The following is a 22,176-nucleotide window of genomic DNA, read 5'->3' on the forward strand; positions in this document are numbered from 1 at the left end:
CTGTAGGTTGAAAAACAACCATTGTCAGACAGTCTTGGAGTCATCTTAGAAAGGTCTTCTTTCAGCAGTGGATCGATAATGGTTGATGACGCGCGCGCACACACACACATACATACATATATATATATATATATATATATAAGAAAAGGGTTATTAAAAATAAAGGAAAGACAGTGGTTAACAAGTGGAAAGAGAATCTAAATTGTTTAATATTACTGGAAAAAAATGCAGTAGAAATAATTTAACCGACCTAATTGGCTGAGTGAATAGCATATCTACTCTAACCAACAAATTGTGATTTTAAATCCCATGTCTGACTGCCTTTAGGTGGTAGCTGAATTTCATCACTTGGTTTAAGACCTCCATTCTGCTTGTTGGAACTTCAAGTGACTTGGAAAAAGTTCCATATCTAGCATCGAGAGGAGAGTTTCTAGATTATCCAACCCTTAGCCCACACACACACACACTAGTAAAGTTGTGCTATATATTTACAACCTTTATATTGTGTGTGGGGGATTCACATTTCAAAAAAAAAAAAGTTGACATAATTTTTACAAATCAACAAAGCATAAAAATATTTGTTTGCATTTCTCTCAGTATGATTAAGTGTAGAATAATATAAGTAAACTCATTAATTTCTTATTTTCTTTTTTTTTTTTTTAAGGTATGGTTTAAAGCTTGTGAGCAGCTGCTGTTTTCATTGAGTATTGGGTTTGGCCATATAGTTACTTTTTCCAGTGAAAATGAATTTAAAAATAATATCCTGTTGTAAGTGATTACTTGTTATTGTTGTAAATTAAAATAATTATTAAAATGCCTTAAATACTTCATGTTGGAGTATAATGGAGTATGAACAGCACTGGGAAAGAATAAAAAAAAACAAAAAAAACTTAATTCTTCAGATATTTCATCTCAGTCATAGACATCTGCAGAGTACAAAATGACACTTGTAACAAACATGCACACAAAGGCAACACAATACTAAATGAAATGTGGATATAATACTAGAGTCCTATCTAGGTGGGACACCCTCCGTGGACATTTGTAGGAAGCCTCGGTTGTAAATTGGGATCTCTGAGGAGTAGAATTCCTCATATTTTGGGAAGTTTTTTGCATCCTTGTTTATTTAAATAAATAAATAAATGTGCTGTGATAGAGCATAGTATTTTTGATTCTATCAGTGGTATCTAATGCAAGATCTGCAAAATCAGAATGACCATAGTTAAAATAGTTTTTAATCCTTTCCCAGTTATGTTCATACTCCATTAAATCTTCAACATGATGTCCTCCTAGCACTTAAGATTTAGCACAAGGATACCTTAAGATACTCATTGCAGGAAGCACATTCCATCCACATGGCACCTGTGATATCTTTAAATTCATTTACTAATCAGGCACTCATCATTTAGCAGTGGTGCAAGCCAGTTGTTACAATTTTTCAAATTTAGCGAGCCGGTTATTAAAATTCTTTACGAAAGGATAGATGATGAATGGTGGTATATACTTTTTCTCGTAAATATTTTGAAATTGTATAATAAACACTTACATATATTATTATTATCAAAAATAAATGCATAAAGGAGAATTCACAAAACACAAACTCCATTTACAAACGGGAATTTGGGAACGATTTTATTTACTAAACAATGTCTGTATTCATTAAAACACAAACACGTTATCAAAACTCCCGAACTGGGTATTTGAATAAACAATAATGACTTATTTTTCGGTGAATTTCCAAGAACTTGCAGCAAAGTTCTTGGAAATGCAACATTGTTGCACTATCGATAAATACAAAAATTCATCGCGACGGCTACAGTCTCTGGTCATTTGATCGACTACGAGTGGTAATATTAGTGTTACATTTTTTTTGTTCAGGATTTCATTTGAATATAGGTAAGTTGTAGGTAATATATGAAAATTTTCTTTAATATATGTTTTTATTTCGTTTTTTTTTTTTTTTTTTAATAATTAAAATAATTTTAATCAGGGTTAGAGTTTTGCGGTCGAAAAAGCAGATAGCCATTAGTTGAAAAAAATGAAATAGAATGAAACTTCTTAAACATTAAAAGGACAAAATTTGAAGAAGCAGAAACAAAGACATCTGAAGATACAATAGAACTTTGTGAAGAATCAAATTTTTCATAAAGCAAGCCGGTTGTTAAAAATTTACCAACACACCACTGCCATTTAGGAATTCATTTCAATCACTTGTGTGTTGCAAGCAAACTCGGAGATAATGAGTTTGCAGCAGTGATCGAGTTGGTTTTGTAAAAGGATTATTGGTATATACAAAACTTGATTAACTGAGGATGGTGTACACATGGGAATAGAAATGAAAAAGATATAAAATAATCTGGAAAGTATGAAATCCAGAAGGTAAGAGTACTGTTAATGGCAGAGGAATTATGCCTGCTCAAGGTGAAGTTATAAGAAAGCAATACATATAATTGGTTTGAAGCTTCATGATATGAAGTAAAACATATACCGGCCTGGTTGGCTGAGTGGTTAGCATATCTGCTCTCCAGCCAAAAGCCTGCGGGTTCGAATCCCGCCTTGTGCATGGATGTTTGTGATTGTCTGTGAAAGTACTAGTGGTGGTAGTCAGCGATAGATGGTGATGGTGGTAGATTATGAAAGTTGTTGGAGAAGTGAGAAGAAGAGTTGTAGAGTAGATGCCCTCCCTCGATGAGTCTTTGGATTCCCTGGAAGTGTGATGTAATAATATACAGACATGTTGAACAATCACTGAAATATACTTGTATTTTCCTTTTGATATTCTGATAGTGTGGTGTTAACCATCAAGTCACAGAGAAGATATGTTGTCCTAACTCACATGGAAAATTATAGCATTAGGAACAAAAAAGATATTTCCATTTCAAATCTATCATCTTCCACAAAGTTTGACTCATGGGTGTAATCTACCTATTATTATTACCCCAAGACCTCACTGAGTCAAAGACTCATCTGGGAGGTCCTTTTATCTCACACACATCTCATCATACCGTGTCTTAAACACACTCAAACTTCTTGCATACACCATGCTCTCAGGCATTCCAATCATTCACATCTCTGCACGAAAAAAACCTGCCTCTCACTCCCTACTCACACCCTCTTTATACAGTTGCCAGGGATGACCTCTGGTTCTCCCCTGATCTCCCACTATTCTCTGTAGAACATCTCCACCATTGATCTTATAACAACCCCTTAACAACTTGTAGGGGTCTCTATCATATCTCCCCTCTTCCTCCTGTCCACCAGACTGCAATTTACATCTTCTCAATCTTTCCTCATACTCAACATTCCAGAGATCAGAAACTACCTTAGTCAGTCTCCTTTGGATCCTTTCCAACATCTTTTCATCCTTCTGAAAACCCAGTGACCAAATCTGGGCACAATAGTCCATGTGTGGCCTAATCAAAGCTTTATACAATGGAACAAGAATCTCCCTACCTCTACACGTCAGTGTCTTCCGCATCATTCCCAGAAGCCTTTGTGTTGTCTTCACAATTTTGGCGATGTGTCCCCTAAATTTTAGATCCTTATCCACTATTACCCCCCAGATCTCTTATTTCCTCTACCTCCAATAATATATTCTCACCAAGCATAAATTCTGCATCCCATCTTTGTTTTCCAAATTTTAAAACCTTACATTTTGCAACATTGAACTCGCATCCCCATTTCCGTGCCCAATCACTCAATTTATTCAAGTCTTCTTGCAAGGCCACAACATCTTCACTACTCTTTATGGTTCGTCCCAACTTTGCATCATCTGCAAACAACTGAATATCTCCATCCAAATCTTCGCCAATTTCATTAATATAAAAGTTAAATAGTAATGGCCCTAAAAACAGACCAGTGAGGCATATCACTAGTGACTTTTCTTTTCCTGGATATTGCACCCCCATACACAACTTGTTGATACCTATCCGATAGCCAGTCTCCAATCCAGTGCACTAATCTAATATCCAACCTCATCTGCTCTAGTTTGACTGTCTTTTGCGAAATCCAAGTATATTACTGTGTATCCTTCTCCTCTGTCCAAGGAAGCAGTCATGTAATAAGTAAGTAGATTACTAAAACATGACTCGTTTTATCAAATCCATGCTGTCCATCAAAGATAATACCATTGTTGTCAACCCAACTCTGGATCCTAGTTCTCACAAGCTTCTCCAACAACTTAACCACAACAGCTGACACACCAATAGGTCTATAGTTTGATGCTTGAGTTAGATCACCTCCTTCATGAAGTGGCACAATCTTGCCCCCCTTCCAATCTTTAGGAACTTGACCAAGTGCAAGACTCATATTAAACAAATATGTCAAGGCAGGTGTCAACTCTCTGGCACGTTCCTTCAGAATACGTTGTGATATATTATCAAGTCCCATATCCTTATTTACATCTAGTTTACTCAACTCTCCAAACACCTCTTGCTCACTTACAGTCAGTCTCTCCTCCCCATCATCTACTGCTCTCAATCTCTCCATGAGATCACATTCACAAGATTGAAAGATCTTTATGAACTGCTCATTAAGTATCTCCACCACACATTCTGCAACAGCTGTCTTTATACCATTTTCTCCAACAACTCCTGACATTTACTCCAATCAATGTCATCCTTCCATAATCATTCTTTCTTTTGCTGGCTACATATCGAAAGAACTCCCTAGGATTCTTCTTGGCTTCATTAGCTAACTGCTGTTCATACCTCTCTTTAGCTACTCTCACCAATCAAGTCACCCTCCTTGCCTGGTCTTTGTAGACCTCATGAAATTGGTTATTTCCACTTCTCTTATGCTGCCTCCACAATGCCCTTTTTCTCTGTATCGCATGCTTAATCTCTTTATTCATCCATCTCACACCTACATTATTTAACCTTCTCACCTTTGGAATACATTTAGACATTGCATCTACTAGATAGTTTTTGAAAATCGCCCAAGCTGCATTGATCTCTTTTACAGCTAACTCCTCATTCCACGCTACACCTACAAGCTATCTCCTGAGCTCTTCATAATCACCCCCCCCCCCTGTAGTTCCACATATATCCTTTTCTCACAGGGGTCCTCGCACTGCTGGCAACCACCCAGGTAATCACCTTGTGGTCACTCTCACCAATTGGTGGATGATTTGACACCTCATTTATAATTACATCCTCTGATGAGATGACCAAATCCAAGACCCTTAATACACGTTACATACTGTCTGAGGTAGTTATCCCTCAAAAATTCAAACTCATTTTCTTTACTTCCAGTTGCTACTCATCATTCCAGTCTATATTGCCATAATTAAAATCACCCATAATGATCACCCTTTTCTTATTTGCCTATACATTTCACTATCACCACCATCCACATTACCTGGTCTATAACAACATCCCACCAAGTATTTGATTCTATTCACCTCTATCTCACACCATACTGCCTCAAAACCACTGGCACTGCCGCAAAACCACTATGCCTTCACCATCAGTCACTTAATACAATTGTTTCATCTAATTCAGGATGTGATGTGAACTGAACTTTTTCTCAGAATGAAACTAAAAATTAACTACAATAGTTTATTCATAATTATCTGAAGAGAAGTTTAGATCTATCCAATGATTCTACACAGATCCTAGTTGAAAAGTAATAGTCTGTTTGCTGTACAGACTTAATTATCTTGCTATGGAAGTCATGAGAAGGATTTTTGTTGTATTGTTTTTTGCAGTATGGTTTGTTTAAGTACAGTGCAACAATATTTCTGGAGATTTAGCATCCAAACTAATGCAGAAGTATATGACCACATAAGAAGTATATAAGCCAATGAAGATTTTTCATCGATTCATATAAAAGAAGTTTGCAAAGTGTTTCAAAATTGCAATGTTTTCATTTTTATCTGTTTGCCTATTCACTTCTCTTAAAAGAGATATGTAGCTTGAGCTATTTGATAAAGTGAAATATACAAAACAATTTTCCAATCTCCACAAATTAAGCATTATCTGTATTCTTGAGATAGTAATCCCGTTAAATAAAAATACCATTTTCTAGAATGGAAGAGATAGTTAACAATCAGCACAAAGTTCTAATGCATTGCCAAAGAGAAACATATTCATTCTATTTTATCTTCAATTGTAGGTGATATAAATAAAGTTCTCTAACCACTGCTTCTTATTGATAAAGCAATTTGCTAAGGCAATGCATAAGAATGGTGAAAGTTTTTCCATTTGGTTATACTATAAGTTAAAGATGCCAAGAAATTATATTCTTGATTTAATCCTTTATCCATGTGTAAGCAAACAAAGATTGTTCATGAAGTAATTTCACGACTGGGCAACTCGTATATAGAGGCTAATGACTTCACATCACTTGCCTATATTCAACAGTAAGTGACCTAAAGGATCATTTAACTCAGTTATAGTTCCACTGAGTGGCAGCTCAGCCCAATGCAGGCCCACCCCACCACTGAGCACAGCTGCTCATATCTCAGGGAAAGCAATCACTTCGGCACACAAGCACATTAGTGGAAGACACCCACAGGAATTGATACTAAGGTTGAAATAATGCAAAGTCATATTTCCACATACAACTAAATACTCTGGATTAATATAAATACTCTGGATTAGAGATAGATGTGGAAAGTTTTTCCACTTGGTTATACTATAAATTAAAGATGCCAATACATTATATTCTTAGTTTAATCCTTTCAGCATCTATCTCGAATCAAGAAAACTTTCAACATCTATGTTTAATCCAGAGTATTTTAGTAATAAGGTGTGACACCTTTTGGCTACTTGTATAAGGAAATATGACTTTGGCATTATTCCAACTTTAGTAGCACTTCTGGGTCTGGCTCCCACTGATGAGATCTCAATAAAGATCAAAACCAATCTGGATAGTAACCCCTTTCCATAATGCATAATATTATATATCTGTAAGGATATGTGCTTTGCATTATGGGATACTAAAGCAAGTGATGTGAAGTCAGTAGCCTCTATATATGAGTTGCCTAGTCGTGAAATTACTTCATGCACAAACTTTGTTTGCCTACACTTGGATAAAGGATTAAACCAAGAATATAATTTTTTGGCATCTTTAATTTAATGGCAAATGTTGTTTTCAGCATATTAAACAAGCACCAAATAGATGAAGTGATTGAAGAAATAACTGTTTGAAGACAACTGAAAAAGTATCCTTAATTGGTTTTAAAATATAGCTGCAAGATTTCTTAAGAACAACAGAGATCCTAATAAATTAAGGTTCATTTATTTCATTTTTTGCACTTTCATGGTGAGTATCTCTCTGAGAATGTTGGTGTAGTGAATGAAAATGCAGGGTGAAAGATTTCCAGAATATAAGTGAGAGGAGGTATTGCAGATGATAGCACTTCAGCATGATGGCAGATTACTGCCATAATCATAATTTTATAAATGTTACTTAGTCATTACATTAAGATTTTTGAGAAAATAAATGTGAGGAATGTTGAAGCGAGGTACTGAAGTGAGTGAAGTATGAAGTTGTAGCAAGTAAAGGGCAATTGAGAAAATACAGCTGCCCAGTGGTGTTAGCTAGAGATTTTGCTGCCTGTCCCTGATTTTGCCACCCCTCTCAATACACCAAAAATACTACAAAAAGTCAAATTGATGTATAGGAAAATAAATTAAATTGGTGGTGATATCTAAATAGATTTTAATTATAGAAGTATGGATTGGAAGATTTCAATATAATATAAAAGCATATACATGCTGCTGGTTGAGTGTGCCTCCTACAATGAGTCTGTTGACTCCATGGAGGTTACAAAAGAATAATAGTATTAATAATATGAGGGGGCAGACTGAAAAGTTCTGATAAACATCTAGAACAAAAATGATATTAAAGCAACTGATATAACCACAAGAGAGAACATATTAGGATATAAGAACATGAGTTACCTTCATAACTCTGTTACTAGTATGTTCTTTCTTGTGGCTATATCAGTTGCTTTAATATCATTTTTGTTCTAGGTGTTTATTAGAATTTCTCAGCCCCCCCCCCCATATCTTATAAGATTCTATCATGGCCTCTTTTCTGCCTATCAGCTAAACTTTTAATCCACACACCATCCACCTATCTTCATAGAAAGCCTTCCGCATGTCACCAGTTTGGTCATTCATCTCCGAATCCTCTCTACTACCTCATGATATACAAGAAATCCAGGTGACCAAATCCATGCACAGTAGCCAAGATGCAGCAGAATCATAACCTTATAAAAAGGGATAGTAACTTCCCTATCTTTACTTGTTGCCATATTTTTCAACATCCAAGTAATCCTTTGAGCTTTTTAATTTAACAACTTGTGCAATATACCCTCTCTGTCCACCATTATCCCCAAGTCTTTAGTCTCATCAATTTATTTCTTGCAATCCAGTACAATCAATGCGATACACCATATGTAACCTTTTCAACCCGAATTACATAACCTTACATTTTGTAACATTAAATCTTTATCCTTTGCCCACAGTGCCAGTTTATTTAAATCGTCCTGCATGATTTTTACATCACCTTTATCAACTATTTCTCTCCTCAGTTTTGCATCATCAGCAAACAAGTGAATATCAACCCTCCATTCACTAATATACAAATTAAAGATTAGTGGCCCTAGTACAGAAACCTGATATAGTCTACTAGTCACCCCTCCCCCTCATTCTCCTAGATTCCACTCCACCATATACTACTCTCTGGTGTCTGTCTGTCAGCCAATCCCATCTATGCTATACTAGCCTCATATCCATTTTCATTTGCTCCAACTTTTATAATAGTTATCCATGTGGTATTCTGTCAGCCTTTGCAAAGTCCAGCAGTATCATGGTGTAGCCATTTACACTATCCAGTTTCGCTATCACTATTATAAAATGTGAATAATGTACTAAGATAGTACCTACCTCCCTTCTGAAAGCCTTGTTGCCCATTATAGCGTATTGTATTACTATCCACCCACTGTTGGATTTTACTTATAACCAACTTTACAAATACTTTAACAACCACTACTGATATATTAACTGGTCTCTAGTTTTCTACTTCTGTCTTGGAGCAACTTTTATGTAATGGAACAATCTCACACTCCTTCCACTAACTTGGAGCTTTACTCAAGCTGAGACGTAGATCTAACAATTTCATCAGAGGCTATGCCAATTCTTTGGCACAGTCATGTAGTACACAAGCGTACATGCCATCCAGTACCACTCCTGTATTCACATTAATATTTAAGGGGGTGAAAGGGTGGATGAGATGATTGTGATGGTGGGCACAAATGACTTGAGAGAGACACACTATTCGTGCTTGAGGTTATACAAGCATGAATAGTGTGTGTTACCCAGGCATGATAATGACGAGCTGAGCAGAAAAGCAGTAATAATGAATAGCATAATAGCCAGAATCTGACAGAGAGGATTGGAATATGTGGATGCTTGGAGAGCATTTGAGGACAGAAAGGAGCTGTATGCGAGAGACCGCTTGTATTTGAATGAGTCAGCGTGTCAATGCAGGGAAACTAGAATTCCCAGGGTGGATGGTAGCAGGAGTGGCCTCTTGTGAGAATAGGTGCTTGAGGGAAGGGGGAGGATGACATCAGGTAATGCTGAGTCCAGTGGAGTCTGGAGGGGATAATGATAGGTATAAAAGCAGTGACATTTTTATGTTTTATAATGCCAGGAGTATCCAGAATAAAGGAGATAAATTGGTGGTGCTGATAGCATCAGCCTGGCCAAAGATTATTGGGATCTTTTGAGACGTGGTTGATGGAAGATGATATAATAACAGGAATTGAAGTAGCAGGGTGGTACAGCATTTTACGACAGGATAGGAAGGGAAAACACGTGGTGGTGGAGTACTACTATGATAAGTAATGAATTATGTCCTCTAAAAGTCGAGGCTTTGGAAGGCACCGACACTGATGGTTTTGAAAGCATATGGTGTGAGGTAGAGGTGGGCAAGACAGGATATTTAGGGGGATGTTGCTACAAGCCAAGGAGCACAGAGGGTGGGGGAGCAGGAGATATTTAAGCAGTTGAGCTTGGCAAGTGCAAGGAGAATGATTGTTATGGAAGATTTTAATTACAGCAGTATATGCTGGGAAGAGGAAAATGCATGTAGTAATAAGGGAATGGAATTTCTGGAATTCTTCAGGGACAGATGTCTTAGGCAACATGTAATAGAGGGAACAAGAGATTCAAGAGTTTTGGATTTGGTCATAGCATCAAAAGAGCTGATAATAACTGAGATGACATCTCTTCTCCCAGTTGGAGAGAGTGACCATGTGATTTTGACATGGAAGATGAATAGACATGCAGGAGTATCAAAGAAAAGGAAACTTATGTGGAATTATAAGGCAGGTGATTATAATAGTCTTAGATATCAACTTGGGGCAGTTCCATGGAGGGCAGAATTGGAAGGCTGGGATATCATTAGTACTTGGGAAATTGTGAAGGAATATTTGTTAGCAGCAATAGTAAGCTGTATTCCATGAGTGAAAAAGAGGACACAATTTTGTGTAAAGTGGATGACAAACAATATCAAACAGGAACTGCAGATGAAAAAGAGGTTAAGGAGAGGGAATGGAGAGTAGATACATGAAGAATATAAGACTCTTGTCAGGAGAGTGACTAATATGGTAAGGAAGGTGAAACTGGAATATGAGAAGAGATTAGCACTAAAATCCAAAGATAATCCTAAGGAATTTTTTAGCTATGTGCCCAGTAGGAAGAGAAATTATTATTATTAAGAGAGACTTCCTGGGAGTCAGAGCCTCATCGAAGGAGGCCACATACTACACACACCAGCTATCATACTTATTCTTGAATTCATTCACACTGCTTGCACTCACAACATCCAATCGAAATCCATTCCAATCATGCACCACTCTCTGAGAGAAAAATCTAGCCCTCACACCCTTCTTGGCGGCCTTTATTCTCAGCTTCCAAGGATGTCCTCTCGTCCTTTCCCCACCCTCCATAAATTGAAAAATAAAAATTCCTTCAATTGAAATCCTGTATGACTTTCAGAAGTTTGTAAGCTCAATCATATCACCCCTCTTTCTCCTGTTTGCTAGTGTCTGCAGTCTATAAATTCTCAATCTGTCTTCATAATCAGTATTCCACAATCCTGATATCATTTTTAACACTCGCCTTTGTACTCTCTCCAATATATCAAAATCACATTGGAAACCAGGAGACCAGACCTGCACACAATAGTCCAAGTGAGGTCTTATCCAGGCCTTGTAAAGAGGCAAAATAACATCCTCATCTTTACATGTGAACATTCGTTTGAGCATTGCAATTATCTTTTGAGTTGTATTTGCAATCTCTGCCACATGGCCCCTGAACTTAAACTTCCTATCTATTAACACTCCAAGATCCATAGCCTCATCAGTTTCTTCTAGCCTAATCCCACCAATATAATACGACCTTGGATATCTAATCATGCCGAAGTGAATGACTTTACAATTTACTGACATTGAACCGACACCTATTTTCCCATGCCCACAATTCCAGCCTATTCAAATCATTCTGCAAAGACTGCATATCAGCAGCATTCCTGATTACCCTACCTACCTATCTTTGCATCATCAGCAAATAACTGTATGTCATCCTTCCCAATATCATTAATGTACAGATTGAATAACAGTGGACCAAGCACTGATCCTTGTGGTATGATATGTGAAATGATTGTGGGATAAAAATGGGAATAGAGTGACTGATGCAGAAGACATAGTGGAGTTGTTCGATAAACACTTCATTGGAGTATTTCATTCTGGAGAAGCAAGTTTTAATACTAGAAGGATAGGGCAGTTTAGAGGTGCAAGAGGAGGGTGTGTGTGTTCCGAATACTGAGTACCCTGGATGTCAGTAAAGCTGTGGGACTGGATGGTACTTCACCATAGGTTTTGAGAGAATGTGCTAAAGAAGAGCTCCATTAACCTGGCTTTTCAATGAAAGTCTGGCTACAGGAAAGGTACATAAGGAACGGAAGGAAGCTAAGATATTACCATTGCATAAGTCCAGTAGCAGACATGTCTAACTAGAGAACAATTTGTGTTTCATCAGTAGTTGTTGAGATCTTGGAGAAATTAGTGATGGACCATATACAGCACTGGGTAGATGAGGATAATATTATCTGTGAGAGTCAACAGGGATTTGTTACGGTGTGCTCTTGCTTTAGTAATATGATTGCGTTTTATAATAAAGTGACAAGAGCAGTAGATGAGGGAAAGGCATATACTGTCTTTTTGCAAAGTCATTTCACATGGTGTCACATGATAAGCTGATATTTAAGTTGCAGCAGATAGGTTTAGATGTTGGCTTAGTCAACTGGATTCAGGAATGGCTGTCTGATAAGATTGGAGAGTTGAGATTCCAAGGAGGCAGAAGGTTACAAGTGGGTCCCACAGGACTCAGTACTGGGACCTGTATTGTTTAACCTTTATATCAATGACATTGTCAGTGGATTGCAGAGTGATATTCAGTTGTTTGCAGATTATGTGAAACTGGGAATGGTTGTTGGTAATAGTGCAGATGCAGAAGCACCTGCAAGAGGATTTGAATAAACTAGACAAATGAGCTGGGTGAATGAATTGGGGGTGTCAGTTTATTATTATTATTGTTACCCAAGACCTCATAGAGTCAAAGACTCATCTGGGAGGCCCTTTTATCACACACACACAGCTGATCATGCCATGCCTTGAACACATTCAAACTCCCTGCAGACACCACACTCTCAGGCAAGGCATTCCAATCATTTACGACTCTACATGAAAAAAACCTGCCTCTCACACCTTCATACAGTTTCCAGGGATGACCTCTGGTTCTCCCCTGATCTCCCACTATTTTCTGTAGAACTTATCCAGCATTGATCCTATAACAACCCCTTACCAACTTGTAGTTCTCTATCATATCTCCCCTCTTCTGAATAGTTCCTAAAACAATTGAATATCTCCATCTAAATCTTCACCTATATCATTAACATACAAGTCAAACAGTAATGGCCCTAAAACAGATCCCTGAGGCACTCGGCTAGTGATTTTCCTTAACATCGCTCCCCCATACACAACTTGTTGATACCTATCAGACAACCAATCTCCAATCCAATGCACCAATCTACTATCCAACTCCATCCGCTCCAGTTTGACTATCAATTTATCATGAGGTACTTTATCAAAAGCCTTTGCAAAATCCAAGTATATCACTGTGTATCCCTCTCCTCTGTCCAAGGAAGCCATTTTATTGTAATAAGTAAGTAGATTACTAAAACACGACCTCCCTTTACCAAATCCATGCTGTCCATCAAAGATGATACCATTGTTGTCAACCCAACTCTGCATTATAGTTCTCACAAGCTTCTCCAACAACTTAACCACAACACCTGACACATAGATAGGCCTATAGTTTAATGCTAGAGTTCGATCACCTCCTTTATGAAGTGGCACAATCTTACCCTCTTTCCACTCCTTAGGGACTTGACTGAGTGCAAGACTCATATTAAAAAATATGTCAAAGCAGGTGTCAACTCCCTGGCACATTCCTTCAGAATACGTGGCGATATATTATCAAGTCCCACAACCTTATTAACATCTAGTTTACTCAACTCCCCATACACCTCTTGCTCACTTACAGTCAGTCTCTCCTCCCCATCATCTACTGCTCTCAATCTCTCCATGAAGTCTCATTCACAAGATTGAAAGACCTGTATGAACTGCTCATTAAGTATCTCCACCACAGATTCCGCAACAGCTGTCTTGTCTTTATACTATTTTCTCCAATCAGTGTCATCCTTCCATAATCATTCTTTCTTTTGCTGGCTACATATTGAAAGAACTCCCTAGGATTCTTCTTGGCTTCATTAGCTAACTGCTGTTCATACCTCTCTTTAGCTACTCTCACCAACCAAGTCACCCTCCTTGCCTGGTCTTTGTAGACCTCATGAAATTGGTTATTTCCACTTCTCTTATGCTGCCTCCACAATGCCCTCTTTCTCTGTATCGCATGCTTAATCTCTTCATTCATCCATCTCACACCTACTTTAATTAACCTTCTCACCCTTAGAATATATTTAGACATTACATCTACTAGATAGTTTTTGAAAATCCCCCAAGCTGCATTGATCTCTTTTCCAGCTAACTCCTCATTCCATGTTACACCCACAAGCTGTCTCCTGAGCTCTTCATAATCACCCCCCCCCCCTTGTAGTTCCACATATACCTTTTCTCACAGAGGTCCTCACACTGCTGGCAACCACCCAGGTAATCACCTCATGGTTTAATGCAGCAAAATGTAAAGTCTTGAAGTTTCGATTGGAGGAAGTAGGGAAGACGAGATCTGGGGATGGTGATTGATAGAAAACTGAAATTCAGGTAACATATTACAAAGGTGGTGAAGGTAATCCAGAGGATTGCTGCATTACTGAGAAGGATGCTAACCTGTAGAGATAAAACAGTTATCGTTCCATTGTATAAGACCCTGATCAGACCTTACTTAGGCCTATTGTTCTCAAATTTGGTCCCCAGGATTTGAAGGGGATAAATTAACTGTGGAAAGGGCAGAGGCAGATAACAAAGATGGTTTCAGGACCGTACAATGTTAGTTATGAGGATCGGCTGAGGGGATGTGGACTGCAGAGTTTGGTAGATAGGAGAGGTGATATGATTGCGGCTTTTAAACGTTGAGAGGTAGTTACAGGGTTGACACTGGGAGTTCTTTCGCTTGGTGGAACAGCAGGAAGGAGTGATGACAAAGGACCATCACTGGAAGTTGCAAAATGAAGCTATGAGCAAGAGGGGGTGAGGAGTGGTTTCTTTGCATGGAGGGTGGTTGAACTGTGGAATGTATTGCCTGATAGTGGTGAAAGCAGGAACGTTCAGTGAGTTGAAGGAGTGTGTGGTAGACTTCGTGTTTCCTAGGAAGGACATCCCATGATGAGTCTAGACTCCATGAGGCCTGAATAATTATAGTAATATTTTTCAGTGCTTGAACACCTTCTGTTCATTTACCTGAATTTTGATATGCATCTGTTGCATCAGCAACTGCAAAATCACTATCTAGATGATACACCTTTGCAAAATGATCACTCAGCAACTTGACTATTTCTTTTGTGCCTGTTCCCTTCTTTCCACCAGCATTGATTAAATCATCTGGCCTTGGGTATGCAGTCTGATACTTCTTCTCTCAAACTCTCTCTAACCACTTCTCATGCACTACTTGACATTCTTTCTTTGTAACTTCTCAAGCCATGGCACTGGATTTGAATAGGACAGTGTAGGTAAGGACAGATCATGTAGGCATAATGGAACTAAGCATAGATTACAGTAATAAAAAATTTGAAACATTATCAGCATACTACATGCTGTTTCCAATCTACTTAATTATAGTGTGACATCTCGAATATGACATCGTTGAAAGACCAGTGGTTACTGATCTTTCTGAAGCACTGGCTGATCACATTGTCTGGTTTTCCAGAATTTTCTGCAGAACTGCTTAAGGAATATTATAAATTCCTTTTATAAGTTACTTTTTGGGATATAGCACATAAAATATTGATATAATTATCATATATAAACAGTAAAGAATGGCATGTTATCCTGTGTGCTGATTTTCAAAATGTGCTGCAGTTTGCTTCTTGGAATGATGAATTAGGACAGTTTTGGGTGTATTTAGTTATTTAAAATTTAAATAATTTATATGAAAGAGCACCTTCATAGTGCAATTGGAAGTAATGATGGGACATTGCATTCTTCAATTAGAAACGATCCAAGTTTAATTCTCATCATGAGGAAAAGGAATCTTTATATATGGACTTTTCTACTGAAAGTGAGTTAGTAAATTTCATATGGGGGAGTGGTACAGTTCCTCCTTCTTGGAAACTCGGGTTTTTCATTTCACAAACAGGAAAATCAGCCAGAGAACACATGAAAATGCACACATGCACACACACACATCAATTTACAGACACTAAATATTATTAACAGGTGGTAGTAGATAATGGAGGTGTTTAGATGGAGGATTAAGTAGTGTGGATGGTGGGTTTCATAGAGCAGAGTGCCCTCCTGCAGTTGGGCCTTGGACTCCAGAGGAGTGTTGTAATAAATTTAATTACAAATATTATATAAGAAAATATAGCATTTGTAAGTATATTGCCCATTATTAATTAAATGTGATATTTTTTTTTAAGGGACACAGTTATAGTCTGTTTTTTTGATACAGTTTTCAGCATGTTGTTTACATCTGTAGTGTTCTCAGATATGCGGATTTGCAATGAAACTCTTGGTAAGTTTTTTTTTTTTTTAAAAAAATAAATTTCTATGAATAACTTTTGTGCTAGATATTTAATATTTATTTTGAATGTTTTTTGTTGGCATTTTAAGCATGAATAATAGTCAAATTGTGGTGCAGAATAAAAAATATAAAAAAAAAAAAATAAATATGTTTATGGGCATAATGAGATATGGATGAAGTAGTATTAGTTTTATCATTTGACCTCCGTGGAGTAGACTTATCAAGGAAGGTCATCACTTTCACACTCAGTACTGATAATGCCTTGTCTTAAATTCATTAAATGTTTCTACACTCGCCACATTCTCAGATAATGCCACTCAAACACTGCACACCAAAAAAACTTCCCTTCACTGACCTTCTCAGCCCTTTTATATTCCCTCTCCATGTGAAGTACCTGTTCATGATGGACGGTACTGGCCATCATGAACAGGTATTGGCCCTTTTTTGTTCTTGATCTTTTTCCATGCTTTATTTCGTGTATTCTTCCCTCGGCTTATCATGCCCTGACCTCTCTTTCCACTCATGCCATCCACCTCTCCATTTACAAACTTGCCTATCTTACTATCCTGCTCTTCCACAACACCTATTTCTTCCTCAGGTCAGGTTTAGACAAATTGGTCTGGCTAATAAGAAAAGGGTGATCGTTATGGGTGATTTCAATTATGGTAATATAGACTGGAATGAAGAGACAGCATCAGGAACCAAAGGGAATGAACTTCTTGAGTGTTTAAGTAAAAACTACCTTAAATAGTACATAACAGAGGCCACACATTGATCAAGGGTCTTGGATTTGATTATCTCATCAGAAGATGTTGTAAATGAAGTGTTACATCATCTTCCAGTTGGTGAAAGCGACCATGAAGTGATCACTTTGGTCACTAGCAATCAGTACTTTTGTGAGAAAGAGTTATTTGCAGAACTATAAAGCAGGTGATTATGGCAAACTCAGGAGGCAGCTTGTAGTGATATCATGGAATGAGGAACTGCATAGGAATGAAATCAGTCCTGCTTGGTCTCTCCTTGGGAATTATCTGGCAGAGGCAATGATTGAGCATATTCTAAAGGTCAGGAGATTAAATAAGGTAGGTATAAAATGGATGACTGAAGAAGTGAAGAATGCAATCTGGCATTGTAAAGACAGCACACAAGATGAATGAAGATAATCATTTACATGAGGAGTACAAAGAGCAAGCAAGGTGGCTCACTCAGTAAGGGTAGCAAAAATGCATTATGAGCAGCAGTTAGCAAACACTAAAAGAAATCCTAGGGAGTTTATTTGATATGCAGCCAGTAGAAGGAAGAATGATTATGAGAGGATGATGTTGGTTAGTGATAATGTGAGAATGATAAAATCTGAGGAGGATATAGTAGAGGTGTTAAATGAGCAGTTCATTAAAGTGTTCCATCCTTGTGATTGTAATATGTCTTATGTCATATCATATTATGACATAAGACATGACCAGATGCCAACTTGTTGGCCCAACCTTTTAGTCTGCTCTATTTGCAAATAAAAAATAAAATAAAATAAATTGTCCATTAAATCTAAATTTTGTTAAATTGGGATTCATTAAATTTGAGGGCCTGCTGTATTTACTTCACTGTATCATGAACTGATTACTTTGTTTTGCAATTTCAAAATAAAACTAGCATTAGCTAGTTTTATTTTTTCCATTAACCACAATGTATTCAGCTTACAGGAAACATTGATATTTCACTTAATTAATCCAGTTATCCTCTCTCTGCTTGCTAATAAATATAATTAATACATTGCACTTGACGTGTTTAATCATTCATGTGCTGCATTGTCAATCTGTGCCAGTTGGGTAAGTGTGAGATGAATGATTTTCATAGATAGATGCTTACTATTTGACTTGCTGTAACTATTGACAGTTTCTCATTATAGGTGACTGACCATCTAATTATGTTCATTTTAGTTCAATCTTATTTTAATGAAGATTTAAGTTGTAAAACTGCATGTTTATTTTTTTATTATTTTTTAATGTAGGCTGGGAAGATGTCTTGTCTATGTACTCACTTGCTCTAAATGTTTCTGGCAGCTATCAACAGTGGCAAGCAGCATCTGTATTGTTTTTTCTTATGATATTCTTCTTATGCTGTGGAAATATGGTATGCTCAATATATATTTAGAGCAAATTAGCTTATTATTATTATTTATTATTTGGGTATCTCTAAGGGTTCCCAAGACTGATTCCTACCTACTCAAACAGTGCTTATGGTGCCTATATTTATGAATTCACTTACTGATGTTGCTCTCACAGCTACTTCTGGAAAGAACTGGGACATCATGATATTATTTAACTGCTTGCTACACCACAGATTGGTATAGAAGTTGAGGGAGATGAAAATTAAAAGCAGATTGTTTAAAAGATACTGGCAAGCTGTACATCAGGGTTGGAGTGGAGAATCCCAGAAAAGGAAGATAACAAGTGGCATGCTACAAAATCTTCTGTACTATTCACAGCTTATATTTGCACTGGATTGATGGGATATGTTGTTTGATAATGTTCTAGACATATCTAGCATAGGCAGATGGAGTTGCTGTTCTGCACACCTTGAATGGGATTGCTCTTCTGCACCTACAGAATGCAGCAGTGCAAGGCATATATACTGTATTGATAGAACTACATTTTGGGATGGATGAAATTCAGTATCTGGGAGTGATGGTCAACAGATATCTGGAGTTCTAAGGACATGGCTAGAGTTGGAAAGACCATGTAATGCATTGCTAAAGTAATGATACTGACATTTGGGATGTGGTTGTATCAGTACAAAATCCCTTGATCAATTCACATCTGGATTGTGCAATTGTTGTTTGCCTGATTTCTGTTTGTAATGAGGAATTGGAGAGGATTTCAAAATGAGTAATAAAGGCCATGTCAAATTTGTAATGTTAGTTATGGGAAGATGTTAAATTGCAGACAGGTGGATGGCCAGAACAAAGGTGATATGGAAGAAATTTGCTGAGAGGATTACTTCATTAATGCAGATGAGATGCCTGGAGGCTGTATGCACAAGAGAGAGTGAGTTAATTTTTTACATGGAGAGTAATGTTGGAGGTGAGTGAATAAATGTTTTACTATGCTGTGAATATGTAGAGCGATGTGTGAATAAATTTAAGGTGCAGTATGAAAGCTGTAATGCAGGTTGAGAAAGACTTGAGATCTCTAATAAATTTAGTTTAATCCTTTATCCAAGTGTAAGCAAAAAACAAAGTTTGCACCTGAAGTATCTTCAGGACTGAGGCAACTCTTGGTAAAGGTGAACCAAGCTCTCATCACTACTTGTCTTAGTATCTCCCATAATGCAAAACACATCTCCTTCCTGACATGTATAATACTATGCCTTAAGGGAAGGGCCACTCCCACTGACGAGACTTCAATAAAGGTCGAAACCGGTCTGGGTAGTGGCCCTTCCCTTAATGCATGGTGTTATACATGTCTGCAAGGAGATGTGCTTTGCATTATGGGAGATGCTAAGACAAGTAGTGATGAGACTTGGTCCACCTTTACCACGAGTTGCCTCAGTCCTGAAGATACTTCGGGTGCAAACTTTGTTTGCTTAGACTTGGATAAAGGATTAAACTAAATTTATTATAATCTAACCAAGTGGGAAAAACTTCCAACATCTTTTTCTGAATCCAGAGTAATTTAATAATAAGGTGAGACACCTTTTGGCAACTCGTATAGGTAAATATGACTTCTCCATTTCTTCCACGTTAGTATCGCCACCTCTGGGTCTGACTCCCACTGACGAGTCCTCAATAAAGGGCTAAACTGGTCTGGGTAGTGGCCCTTCCCTTAATGCATAGCATTATACATGTCTGCAAGGAGATGTGCTTTGCATTATGGGAGATACTAAGACAAGTAGTGATGAGAGCTTGGTCCACTTTTACCACGAGTTGCCTCATTCCTGAAGATATTTCAGGTGCAAACTTTGTTTGCTTACACTTGGATAAAGGATTCAACTAAATTTATTATAATATAACAAAGTAGAAAAAAAACTTTCAACTTGAGATCTCTGGTCTTTACACTCTCACTAACCACAACCTTGCTCAGCTTTTCTAGAAATAATTTCCTTGTTTGCTTAAATCTGTTGAGTAAACTTAGATTTAAAATCTGTCTGAAGCTGCAAATAGCTTTATAAAAATATTCAAATGAAAGTAGCCAATATTATATAAAAAAAGTAGCTAAAATTAGTAAGTAGCCAATATTATTCAGAGGTCACAGTGCTTTTATTCCCTATCATTTTTGGGTTTAATCCCTAATTCCCTAGTTCTCTCTCTTCTCCATGCTACTATGCGCTGAAAAATCTTTTTCTGTTATATGAAATCTTTGCTGACTAATGCAGCAGTTACATATCATCTCTTTGCTGCCTGCTCACCAAACTTTGCAATGCATATTTCCTTATTCTATCCTTCCTCATGCAAAAATAGACAAACTGAATGGGAGAACAAATATAATGACCATAAAGAATACACCAGGCACATGTCCTTCAACCAAAATTTAGCTACTTTCATAATGTGTTTCCTAAACCTGTATTCCATGTCATAATCATACTTAAATCCCTTGTCTCCTTAATTTTCTGGGAACAGGCTTACACAGCCTGAATCCTCCTTCAATCAAATACAAATGACAGCTACTTAAGTTTCATACTGGTTGATGTTTTGTTAATTTTAATTTAAACTGGTAGAATTTTATGGTCAGCCCAAGATAGTTTTGGCTGAGCCTTCAGGAATAAGAATGTTTCTTATTCACCTGAAGAAAGCATGATGAAAGAGTTCAAATTAGTGCATTTACTGAAATATGTTATATCAATATTTCTATAATAAAGGCATTCAATATAAAAAAAGGCATTTTTATAATGAAGGGGTGAATTATAAGATATTCCACATCTTATTGTAAGATATTACATGCACAGAGAAAATCAGATCCAAGAACAGTACCATCTATATTGTCCCTCTTCTATATTGGAGAGAGTGAATGGAACATAAAATGATGAATTACAGGATTCTGATGTTAGTAGTTGAAGTGATGGTTTCTGATATGTGGGTGTTAAATAGCTCAGCATACTATTTGGCAACCAGTCTGTGAATCACTTAAAGCCGTATCCTATACCTAATCAATAAAGATAAGTTACAGACAGAGAAGACTAAAACAGGCGAGTCTCAGTAATAACTTTAAAACATTATGTTGAAATGAAAGATCCTCTTCTGTAATGATGAATGCTAGTAGACGCAGTGAGATGCTGTCAGATGTTCTATTGCATCATGGCATTGCTCAGATTCATTGAGCCAATACAGCCATTAAAGCAATTCATTTTAAATTTGAAGTTCTTTCTCATTCATCCTGCAGTTTGTACATTTCCTCAAGTAATATCACTTTTTTTTTAAGCATGGGAAAATGCATCTTTCAATAACAGTCAAAGAAGCAGTACATACATGGCTGCAAGAAACCATTCTTGTCAAATGACATTAAGAACTTATGGACTAATTGTGAAAGTGTTTAGAAAAGCAATGGACTATCTTAAAAAATAATACTTAAGGCTTGAACATTTTACCTTTCTTGATTATGACAATGTGTGCCAGGTAATTGGCATCTTCTCTGACCAAGCTGTTTAAGTAGTCTCAGCTCTGTCAAGAGTGGAAAGAGTACAAAATAGTTCAATTGCATAAAGTATGCTTCTGTACAGTAATAGCAAATTACAGAGCAATCAGTATCTCAGATATAGTGGTTATCATATTGAAGAAGTTGGTAAAACGCAGACAGGAATGGGTGAACAGGAAAACAATACAAGGGTAGCATGATTAGCCATTTCTTTTATCCAACTAAACCATCACTTTTATTATTAAGTGATAGTTTAGTTATTATTATTACAGGCA

At 37.1% G+C, this 22,176-nt stretch overlaps 1 protein-coding gene across 1 annotated transcript in view; it reads left to right on the plus strand.

The window, feature by feature from the left end:
* Positions 1 to 22,176, plus strand: part of LOC150095269 (sodium-dependent nutrient amino acid transporter 1-like) — a 247,670-nt gene that overhangs the window by 177,625 nt on the left and 47,869 nt on the right. Inside the window, exons 9-11 of the mRNA XM_090410475.1 lie at positions 665 to 768; positions 16,174 to 16,268; positions 18,283 to 18,404. Of these exons, the coding sequence (XP_090266601.1) occupies positions 665 to 768; positions 16,174 to 16,268; positions 18,283 to 18,404 (321 nt within the window). The remainder of the gene's footprint in view (positions 1 to 664; positions 769 to 16,173; positions 16,269 to 18,282; positions 18,405 to 22,176) is intronic.

This window comes from Typopeltis vanoorti, chromosome 20 (genome assembly GCF_054136105.1).
Source record: "Typopeltis vanoorti isolate ZY-2024b chromosome 20, IOZ_Tvanoo_1.0, whole genome shotgun sequence".
Taxonomy (NCBI): Eukaryota; Metazoa; Arthropoda; class Arachnida; order Uropygi; family Thelyphonidae; genus Typopeltis; species Typopeltis vanoorti.